This window comes from Scyliorhinus torazame, chromosome 7 (genome assembly GCF_047496885.1).
Source record: "Scyliorhinus torazame isolate Kashiwa2021f chromosome 7, sScyTor2.1, whole genome shotgun sequence".
Taxonomy (NCBI): Eukaryota; Metazoa; Chordata; class Chondrichthyes; order Carcharhiniformes; family Scyliorhinidae; genus Scyliorhinus; species Scyliorhinus torazame.
This window is the reverse complement of record NC_092713.1, coordinates 217,354,957-217,378,596: the sequence shown is the minus strand read 5'-3', so window position 1 is coordinate 217,378,596 and position 23,640 is coordinate 217,354,957. Positions and strand designations below refer to the sequence as shown.

General features: G+C 44.2%; 1 protein-coding gene across 1 annotated transcript in view; it reads left to right on the top strand.

Annotated features, from left to right (window-relative positions):
* Positions 1-23,640, top strand: part of ctnna1 (catenin (cadherin-associated protein), alpha 1) — a 199,192-nt gene that overhangs the window by 131,818 nt on the left and 43,734 nt on the right. Inside the window, exons 8-10 of the mRNA XM_072512062.1 lie at positions 15,007-15,087; positions 20,756-20,908; positions 23,061-23,153. Of these exons, the coding sequence (XP_072368163.1) occupies positions 15,007-15,087; positions 20,756-20,908; positions 23,061-23,153 (327 nt within the window). The remainder of the gene's footprint in view (positions 1-15,006; positions 15,088-20,755; positions 20,909-23,060; positions 23,154-23,640) is intronic.

Below are 23,640 nucleotides of genomic sequence, written 5' to 3'. Positions count from 1 at the left end.
GACTATACTTAAAACACTTGAGTAGCTCGCTGTAAAGAACCTTTGAAAGTTTGATTTTGTGGGGAACAATATGAATCTCTGGATGGCACAGTGGTTAGCTCTGCTGCCAGAAACCCAGGTTCAAATTCAGTCTTGGGCGACTGCTTGGAGTTTGCAATTCTCCCAGTTTCTCCGTGGGTTTCCTCCGGGTGCTCCAGTTTCTTCCCACAATCCAAAAATGTGCAGATTAGATTGGGTTATGGTGATAGGCTGAGGGAACTGGGCCTGTGTGGAATGCTCTTTCAGAGGCTTGGTCCAGATTGCATGGGCCAAATGGCTTCCTGCACTGTAGGGATTCCACGGCAATCACGTTTAAAGTGCAGAAAAGTAGAGTTGGGTTTTCACTGTAACAATACCTAGAAATCTTGCCAACACCTATTTGAGAGAATTTCACCATCTAGCTTTAGTTTGTTTGATTCTTGGGTAACTGTCTCCAGTTAAATGCAAAATCTTTCTTCGCCATTAATTTTGCTTATTAGTTTCTTTTTAAAGTTCCAAGAAAAATTTATAACCAACATAATAATTTTGTAAAATGCTTAGTATTGAAGGAAGACTTTCATTGGTAATTCAAACATAAGCACCAGAGCAAGTTTCGGGGGAGGGTGCATAGCTCTTTTGCTAATTTAAGGGCAATATGTTGAAAATTGTGAACAGGGACACATGGCTACCTAGCCATGCATAGAAATTGGAAAGGGATTTTTGTTTTACAAATTTAAAGTGGCTGCATACCCACTTAAAACCATCTCAATTTCAACCGCTAATATCACAGTCTGATGGAAGGGGCATGAGGTGCACATGAAATCATACTGACTTGGAGAAACTAATTGGAGAACAAGCTTATCGTTGTGTCCCATCAACATGACTTGAGCAAATTTGACGCCCTTCAGAAAATCAACTAAATAATGGGAAAAATTGTCACCCGAGAATATTCAGACTTGTGCTAGAAATTAAGCAGTCATGTAGTCTATAAATCGAAACAGCAAACAGTCTTTGGTTAGCCATTTTAAAAACCAGAACTGGCCCCCCTTAAAACCCCCCCCTTAAAAGGGTTCTGATGGAAGGTCATCGATTTGAACCCACTTGTTCATCTCCCCAAATGCTGCCTGACGTTTTGCATGTTTCCAGAATTTTCTACCTTTATTGGCAGCATTTTGTTTTATTGGTCAGATTGGGTTCTTACCCCATTTCTCATTGTGATCCTGGTATTTTAATTGTGACATGAAACAAAGGCTTTTGGAAATGACCAAGGATTCAGGCAGAACAGAGTTGTACTCATTTTGCAACAAACATTTTGGATGCATGATTTTGTTGAGGATTTCCCATTGTGATGTAGGATGAACAATAAAGTCTTCCACTTTGTACCGCGAGTTGAGTTTTGAACGTTTGAAGCTATCCCAGTATGAAATAATTTCTGTGCAGCAACGTTTTTCGGAAGCAAAAGCCTAAATGTATAAGAACACCAGCAGAATTCCTGGTAAAAGATGTGATCTTACTTGCAGTGTTAGCAATGCAGTGCTGCACAGTGCCACTAAACATTGACTGCAGCACTGGGCAGATTTTTTATCAGGCTAGCATAGAACCCAGATCATAAAGTAGTATGCAAGAAGGTATTTGCAGCATTTGTGCGTACTGAACTGACAGATGGTAGTATAGGTAGTTAATTTTATGAACATATTTTACATTGCAATTCCAATTGGGTCTTGGAGCCCCAGTTAAAAGCAGCAATTGAATGTAAAGTAATTATACTTAAAATGTTTAAGCTTTGGAATTTTTTGTGGTTTCTCATATTCTTATTTATGCAAATACCATTGAAAACCATGTGTTAACACTTGCTGTCTTTTGGTGTAAGCATGTGTTTGTGTGCAACTTTCTTATACAACAGAATCGACTGTGAGCTGAGTGAAGGGAGTCTGATGTAATTTGCACACCTTGGTCATGTTTGAATTATGTTATTTCAAGCAGAGGCCAAATGTTTACTTATTGCAGTTTCATGAAATGTTATTAATATATTTATATTCTTGGATTCTCATTTCCAAACAAATTTTAAATGAACATTTCAAATGGATGTTTTGTTTAATTGGAGCTCAAGCTCATTTTCTTTAAGATTGTCATATGATGAGAGACAACCTGGAAACAAGGCAATAATTGTCTGTGCCAGATTTCCAGGTGTATCTGATCTCTGTGTACCAACAACAGAATATAAATTAAATCTGAATGTGATGCATGCGATTTGCATGTGTGGTTGCTTTAAAGTTGCAGGTGTCATTTCAACACCATTGTGCCTGTGCAAAACTCTCACATAGTGCATCTTGCTATTAATGCATATCAGAAGGTCCCTGTGTATTCTAGCTAGTATTTCTTAACAGTTAAGCTTGAGTTAGTGTGCTATATTATGAAATTGATCCTTGAGTTAATTTAATTTTCTTCTAGAATGGACATTGCTATTTATTTGTGCAGATGTCATTCATAAACTTCAGAGGTACAGTTACACTTCAGTAGGCTTTGTTACCATCAAATTTACATGATGTGGAGATGCCGGCGTTGGACTGGGGTGAGCACAGTACGAAGTCTTACAACAGGTTAAAGTCCAACAGGTTTGTTTCGATGTAACTAGCTTTCGGAGCGCTGCTCCTTCCTCAGGTGAATGAAGAGGTCTGTTCCAGAAACACATATATAGACAAATTCAAAGATGCCAAACAATGCTTGGAATGCGAGCATTAGCAGGTGATGAAATCTTTACAGATCCAGAGATGGGGTAACCCCAGGTTAAAGAGGTGTGAATTGTATTAAGCCAGGACAGTTGGTAGGATTTCGCAGGCCAGATGGTGGGGGATGAATGTAATGCGACATGAATCCCAGGTCCCGGTTGAGGCCGCACTCATGTGCGGAACTTGGCTATAAGTTTCTGCTCGGCGATTCTGCGTTGTCGCGCGTCCTGAAGGCCGCCTTGGAGAACGCTTACCACCGCAGAGATCAGAGGCTGAATGCCCTTGACTGCTGAATGTTCCCCGACTGGAAGGGAACATTCCTGCCTGGTGATTGTTGCGCGATGTCCGTTCATTCGTTGCCGCAGCGTCTGCATGGTCTCGCCAATGTACCACGCTTCGGGACATCCTTTCCTGCAGCGTATGAGGTAGACAACGCTGCCCGAGTCGCACGAGTATGTTCCGCGTACCTGGTGGGTGGTGTTCTCACGTGTAATAGTGGTATCCATGTCGATGATCTGGCACGCCTTGCAGAGATTGCCATGGCAGGGTTGTGTGGTGTCGTGGTCACTGTTCTGAAGACTGGGTAGTTTGCTGCAAACAATGGTTTGTTTGAGGTTGCGCGGTTGTTTGAAGGCAAGTAGTGGGGGTGTGGGGATGACCTTGGCAAGATGTTCATCGTCATCAACCGACAGAATACCCTTCGTCGTCCAGTACTTCCCCGGAGCGGAGAAACTACGTCATCTTCTTCACAGCCTTCAACACGTCATTGATGACGATGAACATCTTGCCAAGGTCATCCCCACACCCCCACTACTTGCCTTCATACAACCGCGCAACCTCAAACAAACCATTGTTTGCAGCAAACTACCCAGTCTTCAGAACAGTGACCACGACACCACACAACCCTGCCATGGCAATCTCTGCAAGACGTGCCAGATCATCGACATGGATACCACTATTACACGTGAGAACACCACCCACCAGGTACATACTCGTGCGAGTCGGCCGACGTTGTCTACCTCATACGCTGCAGAAAAGGATGTCCCGAAGCGTGGTACATTGGCGAGACCATGCAGACGCTGCGACAACGAATGAACGGACATCGCGCAACAATCACCAGGCAGGAATGTTCCCTTCCAGTCGGGGAACACTTCAGCAGTCAAGGGCATTCAGCCTCTGATCTCCGGGTAAGCGTTCTCCAAGGCGGCCTTCAGGACGCGCGACAACGCAGAATCGCCGAGCAGAAACTTATAGCCAAGTTCCGCACACATGAGTGCGGCCTCAACCGGGACCTGGGATTCATGTCGCATTACATTCATCCCCCACCATCTGGCCTGCGAAATCCTACCAACTGTCCTGGCTTGATACAATTCACACCTCTTTAACCTGGGGTTACCCCACCTCTAAAGGGTTCATCACCTGCTAATGGTCGCATTCCAAGCATTGTTTGGCATCTTTGAATTTGTCTATATATGTGTTTCTGGAACATACCTCTTCGTTCACCTGAGGAAGGAGCAGCGCTCCGAAAGCTAGTGACATCGAAACAAACCTGTTGGACTTTAACCTGGTGTTGTAAGACTTCGTACTATCAAATTTACAGTTCAGTGTCTTGCTCTCCTTTTGCTGGGCTGCCCACAATGTAGCCCTGAAGTCATTGTAAATTGAATTTATACTGTTCGTAGTTGACAGCCTTCGAGTATAGATACTTCACTATACTCCCCAGTTTAACAGCACAAATTAATATGTGGCAGATACTGACAAATGTAGTAATAGTGCATGATGCTATTCCCATAAATAACTATAATTAGACTGAGATGAGTATTTGGGGCAGTAATGTTTCTGGAGAGATGATTGAAAATAACTTTAACACAATTGTAATTCAGAGCTAATTTTGCATAGCTTGGGTTTTGGTCACTTCTCTGAAGTATTGTCTTTACTCTTTGAGTTCAAATTGTGACTCTTGAAGAGCATCAATATTGCTATATTCAGGAGGAAGTAAAGTTCCCAGTCATATATTTTCCTCAATCTGTTCTTTTTGTAACATAATCGGACTGGACTATGCATTTTGGAAGACAAACTCAACTGCTTTGGGTTTTGAGTGTGTCTCCCTTATCTGTAAAGCTGCTTCATTGACATAATGTGTAACAAGCTGCAACATTAGATAAATTGCTTCAGACCAGTCTACTGTATTTACCTTGATCCTGCAATAACAATGTTTTCAATGACTCAGCAATTTATATGTAAAATTGTAGTGGTAATGCATTTCTTTGTCTCTTAGTCGTTAACATCATGAATCCATGGTTAAATTAGCTCATACTGCTTTTGACCACTGATAGTATACTTATTGATAATGGTATTTGTGTTTTTCCCATTTGACATTCACCTTCTTATTGAATAGTTATGCAACAGTAAACATTGCTAACTTGTAGATTTGGTCAAAGACATTGTGACCCCATAAATCAGTCGTCTAGGGATGAAAGTCTTCAAAATGATGTTTTGAACCTTTCTTAAGCAACATGTTGTTACTAACTCCTCTAGATAATTACTCTCTAGTAATGTTCAGTGTTTATAACTGGTTATATTTTAAAGTCAACATCTTGACAGAAATAATTTTATTTGGTATTAATTCAAATAGTACAGTAACAAACATAAACTCACCAGTGCATATAATTAAGTGACTGGGCATACTGCCCTAATCTAGAATGTTCCGTTGGGTATATTGAACCATGACCAGTGAAGTGATGACACAATACCAATGCATTTGATGAATTTTATTAATTTACACTTTCTGGAGTTTCCATTTCTAAACCATTGTTAGCTAGTAGACTAGGCTGGTTGTGAGTGCCCTTTTTTTTTTGGATACTCTAGGACGAGGTTAGTTGGATAAGAATTGGGCCAAGGAGATGGGGGAGATCTAAGTAAAATAAGAAAAATAGTGATGATTTGCAGAAAGAAAGGACACATTAGATTGTATTAAAGAAATGCTCCCTTTGGATTGGAGGATTTCTTACTTGCAGTCTGTCCAAATGAAATTAAATTTCAGAATACTCGTAAAAATTAGCTGTTTTTAAAAGTCACGATCACAACTTTTTTTTGTTCATGGGCTTTCTGCACTGACTAGAAGATCTGTACAGACTAGCAAGGTACATTAACCACATCACTTACCTATAGAAGCAGGCTGAGTATTCAACTTGCCCTTAAGCAAAATATATGGTATCTTGGGATAGGCGGGATTGTTATACCTTGCTGCTGGGGCTTAAATTGTTATTTCTTGCTGCCGGGGCACATGTATACAACACTAATACCAAAATCACCAGCACTACTATATTATCAAAGAAAAATACATTAATTTTTCTCCACCAGTGACTGAAGAATTAAACCACACTTTTTTAAAAAAATGCTTTTAATATGGTAGTGTTTTGGATAGGAGTAGACCGTTGTGGCTTAGCCTTCCAAACCAACCATCGGTTTTCCAACTTTCTGGAACTAACGTTTAATGCAACCTATATCTTTTTGTGCCGACTGGTAATCTGCCCCACAATTGTGTTGCTGTTTTCATTATAAAGTAGTAAATTTAAACTATACTTTGCAGATTACTTTTTGTATCTTTAATTTAAAGTAGTATTAATCTTGAATCCTATACTCCACAGAAGAAAATGTGAATGATCATTTTGTCTCCTCACTCCATTCTGCCATCCTTTTCAGAATGTAAAGTTGTCAGGGGGACTATCTTTCCTTGGGACTTATGCTCTGACTTTCAGGAATCGTCCTCATAGTCCTCATAGTCCTCACCTTGGTTTCCTCCATTAATTTTAAATGTTTTTTTTAATATGGGGGCCAAAGCCACCCAAAGCCTTGCACACTTGTGCAGAAAATTGTTCTGAAACTCCGGTGGTGCAGTGGTTGGCACTGCTGCTTCACGGCGCCAAGGACTCTGGTTCAATCCCGGGCCCGGGTCACTGTGCATGTAGAGTCTGCACAATCTGCCCATGTCTGCGTGGGTCGCACCCCCACAACTCAAGAAGATGTGCGGGGTAGGTGAATTGGCTGCTAAATTGCCCCTTAATTGGAAAAAAGGTACTCTAAATTTTTTTAATTGGAAAAATTTTAAAAACAAAACTCAGAATTTAGACATTTTTGTTTAGCCTTTGCCTTTTTCTATAAGTGGGGATTTTTTGGGGAACTTTCCAATCCATTGGTATGCTTTCCTATACAATGAACTTTAAACATTGTGAATAAGATGATTTAAAATTTTAGTCAACTTCACAAATATCAATGGGTGAAAATCATTTTACGCGAGAACATTGTTTATCTTCAGCTTCCTAATTTGTGACACTCAGTCTGCTTTCTTCTTTATTCACCTCTCATCTGAAGCGTCTTCTGCCCTTCACCTCTCACCCATTTCAGTGTAGGTGTTTATATGATTCAGTAGTGATACTTCTTCTGTTGCACTATCTTGCTGTACTGAGCATTGCAGTGAACAGTTCCTGATCAAAATTAGGGAATTAGCTGTTTCTTGTCTTTACAGTGGGGAATTAATCTTTAAAATTAGTCCCTAGTTGACCTAGGACCAAAGAGAAAACTATTAACTGCAATTTAAAGATCTGTAAATCTTCATATTGTATGTGTGATTGCAATCACGGTGAGATTAAATTGATTTGGTTTGAAGAGAAAACTTTAATAGCAGAAATTCTCTGCCTGACATTTGAATGTCTAACTTTTACTTGTTGGTCTATAATAATTTGTTGCATACCACCTTGAACTTGACATAGAAATAGGAATCGGAGTAGACCACATGGTCCATCGTGTCTGCTCCGCCATTCAGAACGATCATGGCCGATGTTGGGCTTTAATCTTCCTCCTTAAATCCCTTAATTCTCTTGAGACAAAAAATATGTCTATCCCAATGTTAAATATAACCAATGATGGAACATCTACAACCCCTTGGGGAGAGAATTCTAACGATTCATAACCCTTTTAGTGACGTAATTTCTCCACATCTCAGCTCTAAATGATTGGCCCCATGTTTTCCCGACCAATGGAAACAATAGTCTCAGATGATCATAGGCTGCCTTTCCCTTTGAGGGGGAGAGCTGACTGGTGGTGATTTAACCAGAGGATCACCACGCCTCAGGCGAGGGGCAAGGTTGGGAAGGCGGGCCTTCATGAATAGCCTGCAAGTATATCCTTTAAAATGTGGAGACCAAAACTGCATCCTGTACTGACGCAGTTGCACCAAAACCCTGTACAAGTTTTGCAAGCCTCCTTAATTCAGGCACTGAAATTCCCTTGTAGTGAAGGCCAACATGCATTTGCCTTACAAATTGCTTCCTGCACCTGCAAGCTAACTTGTGTTTTCCTTGTACAAACACACCTTGGTCTCTTTGAACTTGCAAATTCTTCAGCTTTTAAAAAAAATATTCAGCATTTTGAATTCTCATGACCAAAGTGAACCCGCCGATCTGACTCTCCCGCCGACCCCACTCTGTCGCCCCCGCCGACCCCACTCTCGCCCCCGCCGGCCCCACTCTGCCCGCCCACGCCGACCCCACTCTGCCCGCCCACGCCGACCCCACTCTGCCCGCCCACGCCGACCCCACTCTGCCCGCCCACGCCGACCCCACTCTGTCGCCCCCGCCGACCCCACTCTGTTGCCCCCGCCGACCCCACTCTGTTGCCCCCGCCGACCCCACTCTGTCGCCCCCGCCGACCCCACTCTGTCGCCCCCGCCGACCCCACTCTGACGCCCCCGCCGACCCCACTCTGCCGCCCCCGCCGGCCCCACTCTGACGCCCCCGCCGACCCCACTCTGCCGCCTCTGCCCGCCCCCGCCGACCCCACTCTGTCGCCCCCGCCGACCCCACTCTGTCGCCCCCGCCGACCCCACTCTCGCCCCCCGCCGGCCCCACTCTGCCCGCCCACGCCGACCCCACTCTGCCCGCCCACGCCGACCCCACTCTGCCCGCCCACGCCGACCCCACTCTGCCCGCCCACGCCGACCCCACTCTGTCGCCCCCCGCCGACCCCACTCTGCCGCCCCCGCCGACCCCACTCTGCCGCCCCCCGCCGACCCCACTCTGTCGCCCCCGCCGACCCCACTTTGTCGCCCCCGCCGACCCCACTCTGACGCCCCCGCCGACCCCACTCTGCCGCCCCCGCCGGCCCCACTCTGACGCCCCCGCCGACCCCACTCTGCCGCCTCTGCCCGCCCCCGCCGACCCCACTCTGTCGCCCCCGCCGACCCCACTCTCGCCCCCGCCGGCCCCACTCTGCCCGCCCACGCCGACCCCACTCTGCCCGCCCACGCCGACCCCACTCTGCCCGCCCACGCCGACCCCACTCTGCCCGCCCACGCCGACCCCACTCTGTCGCCCCCGCCGACCCCACTCTGTCGCCCCCGCCGACCCCACTCTGTTGCCCCCGCCGACCCCACTCTGTCGCCCCCGCCGACCCCACTCTGTCGCCCCCGCCGACCCCACTCTGTCGCCCCCGCCGACCCCACTCTGACGCCCCCGCCGACCCCACTCTGCCGCCCCCGCCGGCCCCACTCTGACGCCCCCGCCGACCCCACTCTGCCGCCTCTGCCCGCCCCCGCCGACCCCACTCTGTCGCCCCCGCCGACCCCACTCTGTCGCCCCCGCCGACCCCACTCTGTCGCCCCCGCCGACCCCACTCTGCCGCCCCCGCCGACCCCACTCTGCCGCCCCCGCCGACCCCACTCTGCCGCCCCCGCCGGCCCCACTCTGCCCGCCCCCGCCGGCCCCACTCTGCCCGCCCCCGCCGGCCCCACTCTGCCCGCCCCCGCCGGCCCCACTCTGCCCGCCCCCGCCGGCCCCACTCTGCCCGGCCCCACTCTGCCCGCCCCCGCCGGCCCCACTCTGCCCGCCCCCGCCGGCCCCACTCTGCCCGCCCCCGCCGGCCCCACTCTGCCCGCCCCCGCCGGCCCCACTCTGCCCGCCTCCGCCGGCCCCACTCTGCCCGCCCCCGCCGGCCCCACTCTGCCCGCCCCCGCCGGCCCCACTCTGCCCGCCCCCGCCGGCCCCACTCTGCCCGCCCCCGCCGGCCCCACTCTGCCCGCCCCCGCCGGCCCCACTCTGCCCGCCCCCGCCGGCCCCACTCTGCCCGCCCCCGCCGGCCCCACTCTGCCCGCCCCCGCCGGCCCCACTCTGCCCGCCCCCGCCGGCCCCACTCTGCCCGCCCCCGCCGGCCCCACTCTGCCCGCCCCCGCCGGCCCCACTCTGCCCGCCCCCGCCGGCCCCACTCTGCCCGCCCCCGCCGGCCCCACTCTGCCCGCCCCCGCCGGCCCCACTCTGCCCGCCCCCGCCGGCCCCACTCTGCCCGCCCCCGCCGGCCCCACTCTGCCCGCCCCCGCCGGCCCCACTCTGCCCGCCCCCGCCGGCCCCACTCTGCCCGCCCCCGCCGGCCCCACTCTGCCCGCCCCCGCCGGCCCCACTCTGCCCGCCCCCGCCGGCCCCACTCTGCCCGCCCCCGCCGGCCCCACTCTGCCCGCCCCCGCCGGCCCCACTCTGCCCGCCCCCGCCGGCCCCACTCTGCCCGCCCCCGCCGGCCCCACTCTGCCCGCCCCCGCCGGCCCCACTCTGCCCGCCCCCGCCGGCCCCACTCTGCCCGCCCCCGCCGGCCCCACTCTGCCCGCCCCCGCCGGCCCCACTCTGCCCGCCCCCGCCGGCCCCACTCTGCCCGCCCCCGCCGGCCCCACTCTGCCCGCCCCCGCCGGCCCCACTCTGCCCGCCCCCGCCGGCCCCACTCTGCCCGCCCCCGCCGGCCCCACTCTGCCCGCCCCCGCCGGCCCCACTCTGCCCGCCCCCGCCGGCCCCACTCTGCCCGCCCCCGCCGGCCCCACTCTGCCCGCCCCCGCCGGCCCCACTCTGCCCGCCCCCGCCGGCCCCACTCTGCCCGCCCCCGCCGGCCCCACTCTGCCCGCCCCCGCCGGCCCCACTCTGCCCGCCCCCGCCGGCCCCACTCTGCCCGCCCCCGCCGGCCCCACTCTGCCCGCCCCCGCCGGCCCCACTCTGCCCGCCCCCGCCGGCCCCACTCTGCCCGCCCCCGCCGGCCCCACTCTGCCCGCCCCCGCCGGCCCCACTCTGCCCGCCCCCGCCGGCCCCACTCTGCCCGCCCCCGCCGGCCCCACTCTGCCCGCCCCCGCCGGCCCCACTCTGCCCGCCCCCGCCGACCCCACTCTGCCCGCCCCCGCCGACCCCACTCTGCCCGCCCCCGCCGACCCCACTCTGCCCGCCCCCGCCGACCCCACTCTGCCCGCCCCCGCCGACCCCACTCTGCCCGCCCCCGCCGACCCCACTCTGCCCGCCCCCGCCGACCCCACTCTGCCCGCCCCCGCCGACCCCCACCCACGACTCGGCATGTTGATCAAATGATTTAACTCTCAAGGAAGGTCCTACAGGTAGAAATACAGATTACTGGAGGTCTTTTATATTGGGCAGTAGAGATATATGAAAGGAAGCAATAAACAGAGTATTAACTTATCAGGTGATATGGAAACATGGACAGCTTCTTGTTCAGATCAGTTCAATTAATTTTCACTTAAAGCAAAAGTATTTTTCACTTCAAGCAAAAGTATTTTTCTTTGTATAATTTCCATTAAAGAAAATAACTGTATTAAGAAAATAACTAGTATTTTAAATTAGTGGCAAGGAATAAAACCTCTTTTAAAATAGCAAAACCGGAATTGTGTTGCTATGCAACAGTTATGAAATTAATAATCTGAGAAGTACTAATGGGGTGGCAGATGAATTTAATCTCATCTTCATTTCATAATTGTGAAGTGTGATGCTGAAGGGATCCATTTAATTTAATCAAAAGCGGTCAACATTATTCGTATTCACTATGGTAATTGACAGATTTATAGGAAGTAATCTGGATTATTCGATCATTTTAATTTTGATTTATTCCTGTAGGTCTGCTGTAAATATTTAAATAATTCCCCCTTTCTCTTCTAGTTGTATGATCTGTAAACTGTTTTGTGATTGCTGGAATTTCATAGAATTGTTGAATGTTTACAGCAAAGAAAGATGCCATTCAGCATCTATGCCCGCTTTCTGCAAGAGCAACCAAACTAATCTCACAACCCCCTGTCAATTCCTACAGTCCTGTAAGATTTTTCCCTTCAGGTGCTATTCAATTCTATTGTGAAAGCCATAATTGAATCTGCTTCCACCACATCACTATAAATCTGTGTCCTCAAATTCTCAATCCTTCTACCAATGGGATGAGTTTCTATCCATCTACTGTCTCGATTTGCTCAGTTGTTAGGCTTGCTGAGCTAGCAAGAACAGGCCTCTTAAATAGAGGCTGACGTAATGGCCCTTGGGCCTGCTACTCATTTTGGACAAGAGGATAAATGGGCAGAGAGAATGGCACCATTCAAGCTGTCTCTTGATTAGCAGTTTATTGTGACTTCCGAGATGGCTTGTTACCCAGCTGCTGTTTGTTTTTTTTTATAAGAAATTGAAATTTGCACTAATTTCGCTGTTGCCTGTTTGTTTCAAAGATTTGTAAAATACCTCTCCAAATTCACGTGTATATGACCAATTATGGATGGAATCTGGATATATTCTCGTCTCGACATATGAATATATAAGCCATCTTTTGCAGATATAAATGTGTCCACATGCACAAGATATTGCTTTGGTAGCAGTATCTGTTTCATATTGGTGTAATTCACCCCAGACTATGTTTCCAGTTTTGTTTGCTGACACGGAGTCTTTTATTGGCAAAAAATGCCTTATTGGTGCTTCAAATATTAAAAATATACTTTTAAACTTAAATGAAGGCTTCATAATATTGCAGTTATTTTGGTGGTTTGCAAACGAAGCACTCATCTTGAAGTTTATTTTGTCCTGTTGAGAAACATGATGGCCATGTTGTGTGGAAGTTGTTCAACAGCTCACACCAGTCATGTATTGAATAGCCAACAATATTTTTGAGTGAAGTTCCATAGAAAAAAGTCATTTTCCTGTTGAACAAAATGTGTTCATGTAGAATTATACTTGCATTCCTGACCAAAGAATAATTGAATTTCTGCTTGCCCCTCCCTTCCTAAGTGTCTTTTGCACTCTTTTTGATGTAAAAAGCAATGAGCTGATGTGCTCAAATATTACGGCCACTAGGCGGAGTACAGGAATGACCCAGAAAACTTTGCACAAGATTTTCCTCCCTGCTTGTGGGCAGAAACAATTTCTCAACAGCACACTTCAATTCGGAAATTGCTGGCAAGAATTACAACTCACATTTCCATGCCACAAATATGGCTGCTGCTCACTATAACTTCAAATTTGTAAGTTTTTAGTTTAAATGTAACATTCATTCACAAGTAAACTCAAGTACACATCTGATAAATTATTATAAAATTATTTTTAAACATACCCCTGAAAAGAGGACATATAGGAAATTGAATATTCCCTTTCATTTCAAAGGAACGTAGTGCAACTCTTGACAAAGCTGACTGGATTTGAAACAAATAAGTTGGAAAATATTATTCATGCTTTTCACTCCAAGATTTTAATTTTAAAATGTTCCGAACTATTCACTTGATATTTTGATCTCATTCATTGGTATTTATTTTGGGCTGCTAGTGAATAAGTAAAATGTTTGAGATTACAAACATGAATGTAGCATATATGTACAAAAATATGATTCCCAAAGGTGTAGCAGTGATGTACAAGTATAGAATACCAGTCAAGGCAGCATTCGTGCATGGAGTTGTATCGCTGTTTAAAATAACAATGCCACTCTTATTTTATACATTTTGACATCTGTAAATCTTCAATATTGAACTTGAGATATTATAATTTCTGCTTTTATTATTTATCAAAAAATAGGGTTCATTATTTAGAAAAATCTAGTACTTCATTTTGTGTAAGTATTATACAGACATAATTATCACCCTTTAAATTGATGTGTAATTAGTTTTTTCAAATAATGGTTTGGTTTGGAATATCTCTTATGCTGGAAGTTTTTTCTATAAGTCATTTCTTTGAGCTCGTTGGACAGAAGTTTGACATTTTGTTGACATGGCTATAAACATGTCGCAGCAGTTTAAAGGACTATGTTCAGTGGTTTTCTCTGCTCTTCTAATTTGGTTTGCAGTTTACTTTGCTTATTTTAAATGTAGACAATGCTCAGAAAACTAATATGGTTTTGAAAACTCTTATTTCATGGGATTTTTCAAAAGTTTTGAAGTTGATTGCATTTTCAGTTTTGGATAATTGACAATACAAAATACTATTATGGAATGCAACAATATGAAGTGAATAATCTAGCTGTTCAGTGGTGCAATTCTGTATGCTCTGTTCTTAGACATTAATTAGTTACCAGAAACTGGGGTTATTTTTCACCTTCACTGCATGAACATAGTGGACAGGTTATATAACAGTCAGATGATTCCACTAGATTATGAAATGAAAATAGCTTATTGTCACAAGCAGGCTTCAATGAAGTTACTGTGAAAAGCCCCTAGTCGCCACATTCCGGCGCCTGTTCGGGAGGCTGGTACGGGAATTGAACTGTGCTGCTGACCTGCCTTGGTCTGCTTTCAAAGCCAGCGATTTAGCTGTGTGCTAACCAGCCCATCACTCACATGTGGTGGTGGTGGTGAACATTATCCATGAAGTATTCATTCAAAATATGCATATTTGAGGTATTTGGGTGAGCAGAAAGATTAACTAGAAAAGTTGTTTTCTGAATAAATTCCTATTAAATTGCATCTTTAAAGTGTATGGTAAGGACAGCAGGAGGTAGAGGGGAGAAAATCTATACTTGGAATATACTGCATTAGAAAAAGGATAACTGAAGCTGTTTCTGCATTTCTGTTAAATGAATTGGTCAGATATTTTTAGTTATTGAAACTTGAAATAACAAAGGATTCCAAGTGTGTTGTTTGAAATTGGAGGGTTTTAATTTGAAGTGTGTATGTTTGGAAAAAGACAGGTGTTTTGCATTGCAATGTTTTCGGTTTTAATTGGGCATTCCAGATTTTAAGGATTGTGTAACTTCAAATTTGTACAGTTATCCTGAACTTAAACCCATCACGAATGAATCTTATTGTCATATGGTTCTAGTTCATGCGTTTTAAAATGATTATTGAAAATTCACAAGTACTGAACTGTTCCAGTTAACTATCACATGTAATTTCCATAGTTGCACTCAGTGCCACAACTCCCTCTCCCAACTTGCAAATTGATGCCACAATATATGCAATATTAAACTTCATTTTTATTTTCAGGCTGGTCGAAAAGAAAGGGGTGATGCACTGAATGCTGCGATTGATAAAATGACAAAAAAGACAAGGGACCTGCGCAGACAGGTATGGTTAATTATAGAAGTGATATTTTAAAAAAACAATTTTTAACTTCTAGGTAATGTCGATATGTGCTAGGTATGCTTTAAAATGTAAAACATTCACGAGTCTGATGAGGTCATAATTATGAACAAAACTGGTTGAAGTTACTTTAACCTACCATACCATAGCTGAACTATCTTAGCCAAATATCCAGAGATTTAGCAGCTTGTATCTTGTGTGAAATTTGTAAATGTAAATGAATTTGAAGCTCCAAAAGGCCAATTTTCCTCCACTTTGGCTAGCAGGAACCATTTTAGAATGAATGCCCAGGCAAGTGCTGAAACCACATCCCTCAGTACCCTATGCAAATTGGGGGTTCCATGTTGCATGCAAGGTCCTGATGCAGTTTGTACTGGTGCTTGGAATAGAAGCATATTAAAATGAATTCATAAAATTATGAACCTGTATTTGCACAGTTGTAAAACAAAATTAATGAAGGCTTTTGCCTTGGTGTCTGCGTCAAAAGTTTCCACAGTTAAAAGTAAATTATATAAAAATGGACCAAGCACTAATGGTTATTTTAAACTAGTCTAATGTCATGTCTATTGACGTTTGTTCTGAAATTGTTGCTTGCACTAAATGTTCAACCAAAGCAAGTGAATGCGGTAGTAATTATTTTTGATGTCCACTAACAATGCAACACCCAATGACATGTTATATAATGTGGCAGTCGTACCACCTCTAACTATGCTTTCAGAAACCAGGTTGACCTTGGAGAATGGTCAGCTATTCAACTTTATATTTAACTCAGTACTGCATTGTCTAGAGTTGGAACACCTCTAATTTAAACAGTCTTTAGGAAATTTAATTTTGTACATGGGTCAGACTGCTCTAATTACCATGATTTTTCAAAATCTGTTACAGATATTTTAATAAAAAGAAATGTATTATGCTTAAAACTGATCTGAAGCAGTATTTGTACGCAATTTTAAACAATTATATATGTTGGCAGTTAAATGCCTCTTATTTCTATTCGAGACAAATTGAATACTGCAACTGGAGTCTGTTATTCATCCTCTTTTTAAACCATAACTTTCTTGGGAACACATTCTCTTGTGATTCACAAGATTCTGGGTTCAAATCCTACACTTTCTTGAACACAGAAATCTTGGTTGTGCTGTACTGAGAGTACATGCGTTATGCTATTTTTTGGACAAGATGTTAAACCAAAGCCCTATCTGCTTTCTAATATGGATTTAAAAGATCTCATTGCACTATTCAAAGAGGAGCAAAGGATTTCTAGGTGCACTAAGATATATATATATATAGAGATATATAAAACAATTCATTTGGTCATGATTAAGTTTCCCTGTGAGAGCTGTATGCAAATTGATGCAACATTTCCTACATTACAACAGTGATTTGTGTTTCAAACTTACATCATCACCTGTAAATCACTTTCCGATATCCTGAAGTCATTAAAGGTGGCATATAAATGCAAGTCTGGCCAGTGCTGAAGGGTTATTAAATTATAGAATAATATGCTTTAATTATTTGGTTACAATTTAATCTATTTGATTATTGAATGAGAATACACTCCACTTTTTTGTAAATGGCAATGAAACTAATGATTAATTACTGACAGTGCCTACTTTAAAGTAGAGGGAGATTTTATTTTAGAAATAAAACTAACCACTACCTAGATTGGAAAGAGAATGTTCAGAATAGTGCTATGGCTCCTCTGTCAGCTAATTTGTGTAGTTTCAATTTATTCTTCGTAGGCATTGCCTCCAATTCAGCTGTAAATTTGAAGCCTCGTGCAAAATGGTGTCGTAAGACCACTTGTTGCTCTGAGGGCTTGATGTATCACTTGGGTCTTGTGTCTTTTCTACTCAGTCCTACTAACTTTTACTCTCATGTTCTGGCACTTTTTCATCCTACACAGGTAGGCTTGCAATCCCTTATGCTCTTTAATATCTGATATAAAAGAATTGGATGCACTTGATGGAGCTTGCTGCATCTATTGCCTATCATTATTTACAGGGCAAATACTATGCTACAGAGATGGTTACAAGAATAGATAACATCATTAGAGGCCATTAAGAACCAAAGGATCAAAATTATTGACCATTGGAGAAATTATGTACCTGTTGCGTCGTTAATTACATTTAAATGCCAATTTGATTTAGGTGTTTGAAAGATGATACTTGGATGTTATCGAATGATAGAAATTACAGCAAAGAAGGAAACCCTACTAAAGCATTTTGTGTTCGAATAACTTTTTGTGAAAATGTTTCTTGTAACCATCTCTTCGTTCTTCTAGCAGTGATTGTGCCTTTATGCAATCATGTCATGGCTCTTATTCTTTTCCCTGCCAACTTCCATTTGTGTAGTCTTTTTGGACATTTTTCATTATGTATTTGAATGCAAGCTCTTATTTGAATTTGTTATTCAGGTTGTTGTCTTTTACGTGCACATAAACAATTTGAATTTTATTAATCAAGGCAAAAACCCTTTTTAAACATTGATACCGTCATGCACAGATGTCTCTAAAATATCAATTATACATTTTGTTAATGAAGTGTTAAATGGCATGTACATTTTTGAATTCTAATTCTGCAACATGGAGAGATTTTTTTTTCATATGAAAACTCCGACTTTCTTGCCTGAATCAGTGAAGTTTATTTCAGCTGGTCATCTTTTTTCATGCCAATCTCCAGTCTTTCCCTTCTAATCCATTTGAGTTTTAGCCATGGCTCAATTGGCAGCATTCTCACCTGAGTCACAAGATTGCAGATTCAAGTCCCACTCCCGGGATTAGCACAAAATCAAGCCAGACGCTGTGTGGAAGTGCTAAGGGATTGTTGCACTGCTGGAGGTACCATCTTTTGGATGAAACATTACACTGAGGCCCCAATTGTCTGCTCAAGTGGGTGTGAAAGATCCTATGGCACTATTTCAAAGAAGAGCAGAGGAGTTGCCTGAAATCCCTCCCCAATATTTGTATCCCTCAATCAATGTCACAGAAACAACTATTTAGTTGTTATGACATAGCTATTTGTGGAAGCTTGCATGTACAAACTGTCTGCTGCGTTTCCTATGGTGCAACAGCTTGTTCCTTATCTGCTCGTTTGGGAGACTGACTTCTGAAAACAGTTTTGTTTACTCGGTTAAGATTGAACAATTCAATCACCTTGTTAAGATCGCCCTATGTTTACTAGTTTGAGAGTTTTCCAGATTTCATCAACGAGATGGTGGAATGCCCAAATATTCCCTCCCGAGTTAAAATACATGAAAGCGTAAGTTGTCAACCATAGGTACCTTGCAGAACGAACCAAACAGAATAATTTGTTCAGAACTCTGCATCTGTAATAATCTTTATTAGTGAAAGTAGGCTTACGTTAAAGGCACACTGCAATGAAGTTACTGTGAAAATCCCCTCGCCGCCACACTCTGCCTCCTGTTCGCGTACACTGAGGGAGAATTCAGAATGTCCTATTCACCTAATAAACAATTCTTTTTGATAATTGTGGAAGGAAACAGGAGCACCCGGAGGAAATCCATGCAGAGACGGGGAGAAAGTGCAGTCTCCGCACAGACAGCGACCCAAGCTGGGAATCTAACTCTGGTCCCTGGTGCTGTGAAGTAACAGTGCTAACCATTGTGCTACCGTGCCACCTCAACATTAAAGATCTATTTAGAGCAAAGTGTGAGATCCTGCTCAAAACATGGAGAAATTGCCCTCCAAGGGACTCGCCTGCCTGAACCCAACCTACCATCACCTTGCCAAATGGCATTCACCTAGCCATCTGCATCTGTGATTTCAGCACCCCCCACGGCATGTGGGACTACCAAAAGTTAGACTGAGCTGGTAACTAGAAAACTAGGTGCTGGCCTCTGACTTTCACCTCATCTACAATGCCAAATGGCCATGTGCCTTTTTTCTGCTAGTTGGAGGAAGGAAAACTCATCGGGCCTCTGTTTCACACATGTAAACAGCAAAGGATGGCTGCTCGTCACTTCCTGTAAGACCCTTAAGAAATTCCACACTCTCAAAACTCACCGAGCAATTGTGCTTGTGCTGGTAGGGATTGAGGTGCCAATAATCGCCTCATTCTTGAGCCAAGATGGAACTTTAATCAGGCTTCATGACTTAGCTCCATGGGAATTGTAATCCAGAGAAACGACTGTCCCCAAATTACGACCACCGTTTTGCTAAACTCCTGAAAATGGGAACCACCAGAAGTGGCCATGACAATTACAATAAAGAGTACATTGCACGCCAATTCCAGGAGAGAAAGAGATGGTTTGCACAATTTAATGCCCTTCAGTACTCAAACAAAGCAACACGAATGGGTTCTTTAGACAAAAGCAAATAGTGAAATGATGCAAAAGCAGAGAGAACTTTTATCGGTGGAAACCCTGGAACTTGCTTCGTTATCTTGGTGTCTCCTGACTGCCCCAACAGGAGGCATCAAAGAGCAGTGCAGATGCCATTGCAATCTGTCTCCTAATCATCTAAATGTAACAACTCCACCAGGAAATAAAAAATGAAAAGCTATTTAAACTTTCTTTTCAAAATGCCATTCTGCATACCATAGTTTTGGCTACCTTCATCATCAAAGAGGTAGACACCCAGCTAACCACCAAGTCAGGAAAGGCTGTCAGGATTGATGGCAGCTACCCAGAATTCTTCAAGAATCTGGGTCCAAGTGGATGTGGCTTTCCAGACGCATCTCCACCACCTTTAACATTGGGATAATCTTGCAAGTCGGGCATCATTCCAAAGCCACTGCAACCCTAAAACCTGGAAAATCAGTCCACAATCCCAAAATTACAAACCTATTGCCCTTTTGTTTACAGTATATCTCTTCTGTAGTCAGGACTACTTGGATCTCATCTAAGGTTTTCAAGGCTAACTAATGTATACTTCCTAGCCCCTGATTCATTTATGATGGTTTACATATTCACATTATATTGTGGTTTCTATTTTAAAAACATAAAGGCATTTAGCTTGCAATTACGAAGGGCACATGTAATATGCAGTTTTGCATATGTGATAATGGAAGAAATATGAAACATGTCTGTTGAAGGTACAAAGCATATCTCCCTAAATGTTCCAATACAATTTGTGTGCTACAGTAGCTGTTTCTCATGACTGTTGCTAGTGTACACTGTGGAAGGTCCATCAGTAAAGTGACTTTGCTTTTTTTCTTTTTACAAAAATGTGGCAGGAAGTCATTGAATTCTCAGTCACTTTGGATGCATAATAGATGTACTGTGGCTAGAATAAAGGCCAGCCTCAGTACATGGAAATTCTAGCCAAAACTAATTAGGACATTTTGCTGGCTGTCTATGATCAGAGTGAGCATCCTTTTAAATCTAGTCAGAATAGCTTTTGAACAATATAATATTGGTAGGTCCAAAGGTTATTTTGCCACTCGATACATTTCCAAAGAGTTATTTTTGTAATACCTTGCTTAGGGAAAGGAAATTTCATAAGTAGCTTTTTCTCAACTTGTCATGGAAAGATTGAAAAATATAAAATGTATACTCAACATCTTCTGGATACATAGAATTTCAATATGAAACTGACATATCACTTCAATTTAATTTTAGTCAAATACATTGCATGGTTACTGAAATGTTTTCATTGTTCAGCTTAAACATTGATTTCTATTACTTTGAACAGTTGAGGAAAGCTGTCATGGATCATGTATCAGACTCTTTCTTGGAGACCAATGTTCCCCTTCTGGTTTTGATTGAGGCAGCCAAGAATGGTAATGAAAAGGAAGTGAAAGAGTATGCACAAGTATTTCGTGATCATGCCAGCAAATTGGTTGAGGTAAGGTACAGCTTTTCATAATTGCTGAATCAAGCATGTCAATCTCTGTTAATAGCTATGATCTTTTAATTTTAAATTATTTTCTGCATTCGTGAAATATGTAGGCTAGAAATAATACTGTGAAGAAAAGATTCATAATTTCATTACGGGCATCTTTTAGCAGCTTGATTAATCTACAAAATCCAAACACATCATTGGTTTCATTTTGAGAGGCATGAAAGAGATTAGTAGTTGTCCCTAAAATTTTGTGATTAGCTCCTGAAAATCATTGGAAAGCCACAACTGAGTTATTTTTAACTGGGGTACTATGATTTTATTTTTTGTTGGCTGAGTTTGCAGGACATTATTGTTGGAATCGAATCTTCCATGCCTATCTCAAACTAGTTTGTTATATTTGAGTTATCACTATAGATGTTACAGTTCAGTTAGCCTAACATTTGTCATTGGAAAAATACAAGAATCCATTATCAGGAAAGTAGGATTCGGACATTTAGAAAATCATAATAGTCGGGCAGAGCCAAAATGGTTTTGTGAAAGGAAAATAGTTTGACAAGTTTGTTACAGTTCTTTAATGGTGCAGCAGGCAGGGAGATTAAAGGAATACCAGTAGACATAGTATATTTAGATTTTCAAAAGGCATTTGACAACATGCCACATAAAAAGCTTGCTACACAAAGAAGAGTTCATGGTGTTAGGGGTGATATATTAGTGTGGTTAGAGGATTGGCAAATGAACAGGAAATAGTTGAGATAAATGGGTCACTTTCAACTTGACAAGCTATAACTAGTGGAGTGCCATAGGGGGCAATGGTGGGGCCTCAACCTTATGCAATGTGTTAATGACTTGGATGAAGGAACTGACTGATAGCCAAATTTGCAGATTATGCAAAGATAAATATGAAAGCAAGATGTGAGGAGGACGCACCATCTGCAATGGGGAAATTGGGCAAAACTCCCTCCACTTTGGCTGGAACGACAGAAAAAAAAAATATTATTTAAATAGAGAGATGGCAGAATGCTGAAATACAGAGAGATGTGGGTGCCCATGTACATGAATCACAAAAAGCTAGTAAACAGATGCAATAAGTTATGAAGGCAAATGCAGTGTTGGCCTTTATTACAAACGGGATAGAGTATAAAGGTAGGGAAGCCTGGCTCCTGCTATACAGAGTGAGACCACACCTAGAGTATTGAGTAGAGTTTTGGCTTCCCTATTTAAGGGACATTGATGAGGCACAGTGCATAGCGTTCCTGTCTCTTGAGTCAGAAGCCCAAATTGGTGTCCCAGCCCAGTACTTGATGGCTAGGCATGGTCCATTCATAACACGGCCAAACAGATTGATTGTCAACCTGCAAATCCTTACAACACACACCACTAGCAGGTGGTTACGGTGGTTCCTGGTCAGAAATATGATGGAAAGAAAATTGGAGCCTCTACCATCAATATCCAAGCTTAAGACTATTTATTACATGTATGTCAAAGTTCATATTTCAACAACTCTGACTCCCTGCGTGATCTGTAACACACCACTATTGTACTTGTTTTGGATCAGTTCAGAGAAGGTTCAGTAGGTTGATTCACAGGATGACGGGGTTGTCTGAGGAAAGATTGAGTGGGTTGGGCCTGTACTCACTGAAGTTCAGAAGAATGAGTGTGATCATATTGAAACATATAGGATTCTGAGGAGGCTGAACAGGGTACATGCTAAGAGGATGTTTTCTGCCATGAAGGAATCTAGAACTAGCGGGCATAGTTTAAAAATAAAAGGTCTCTTATTAAAGAGTGAAGATGGGGATAACTTTCTTCTGCGAGTCATTCGTCTTTGGAATTCTTTTCCCCAGAGAGCAGTGAAGTGTTATTGAATATATTCAAGGCTGAATTGACAGATGTTCGATCTACAGTGGAGTCCAAGGATATGGGGGTGAGCAGGTGCCAAGCGGGAAAGTGAAGCTAAGGCCACAATCTGATCAGCCGTGATATTTTTGAATGGCATGGCAGAGCAGGCTCATTGAGATAAATGGCTTATTTCTTCTTATTTCTTGTGATCTTAGAGTTGACAACAAAACCTATGCATGCGGTACCAGTAGTTTATCTAAAAAAAACAAATTATGTATTGAAAACTGTGCATCACTGAATAATTTTATTCTTTTAGGTTGCCAACCTTGCTTGCTCCATTTCCAACAATGAAGAAGGTGTGAAACTAGTTCGCATGGCAGCCACCCAACTGGAAGGCCTTTGTCCACAGGTTTGACAAAACAATGTCCTGTTCAGTCTAAAAATTTAATTAAAAGTGATTTTCTTTTTATCTTGATGTGTTTTGTCTTCTGAAAAGACATGTCTTGTTTTTTGAAATCACTTTTCTCACGATTATTTAGACACTTATCATAGAATTATAGAATACCTTCAGTGCACAAGGAGGCCATTCAAGCCATTGAATCTACACAGACCGTCTGAAAGTGCACTCTACCTAGGCCCACTCCCTTGCCCTATCCCGAACCCCACCTAACCTTTGGACACTAAGGGGCAAGTTAGAGTGACCAATCCACCTAACCTGCACATCTTTGGACTGTGAGAGAAAACCGGAGCACCAGGAGGAAACCCACACACACAGTGGATAACGTGCATGCTCCACACAGGCAGTCACCCAAGGTTGAAATTGAACCCAGATCCCTGGCGCTGTGAGGCAGCAGTGCGAACCACTGCCACCGTTGCCACCCCTTGAGTGACTCCCA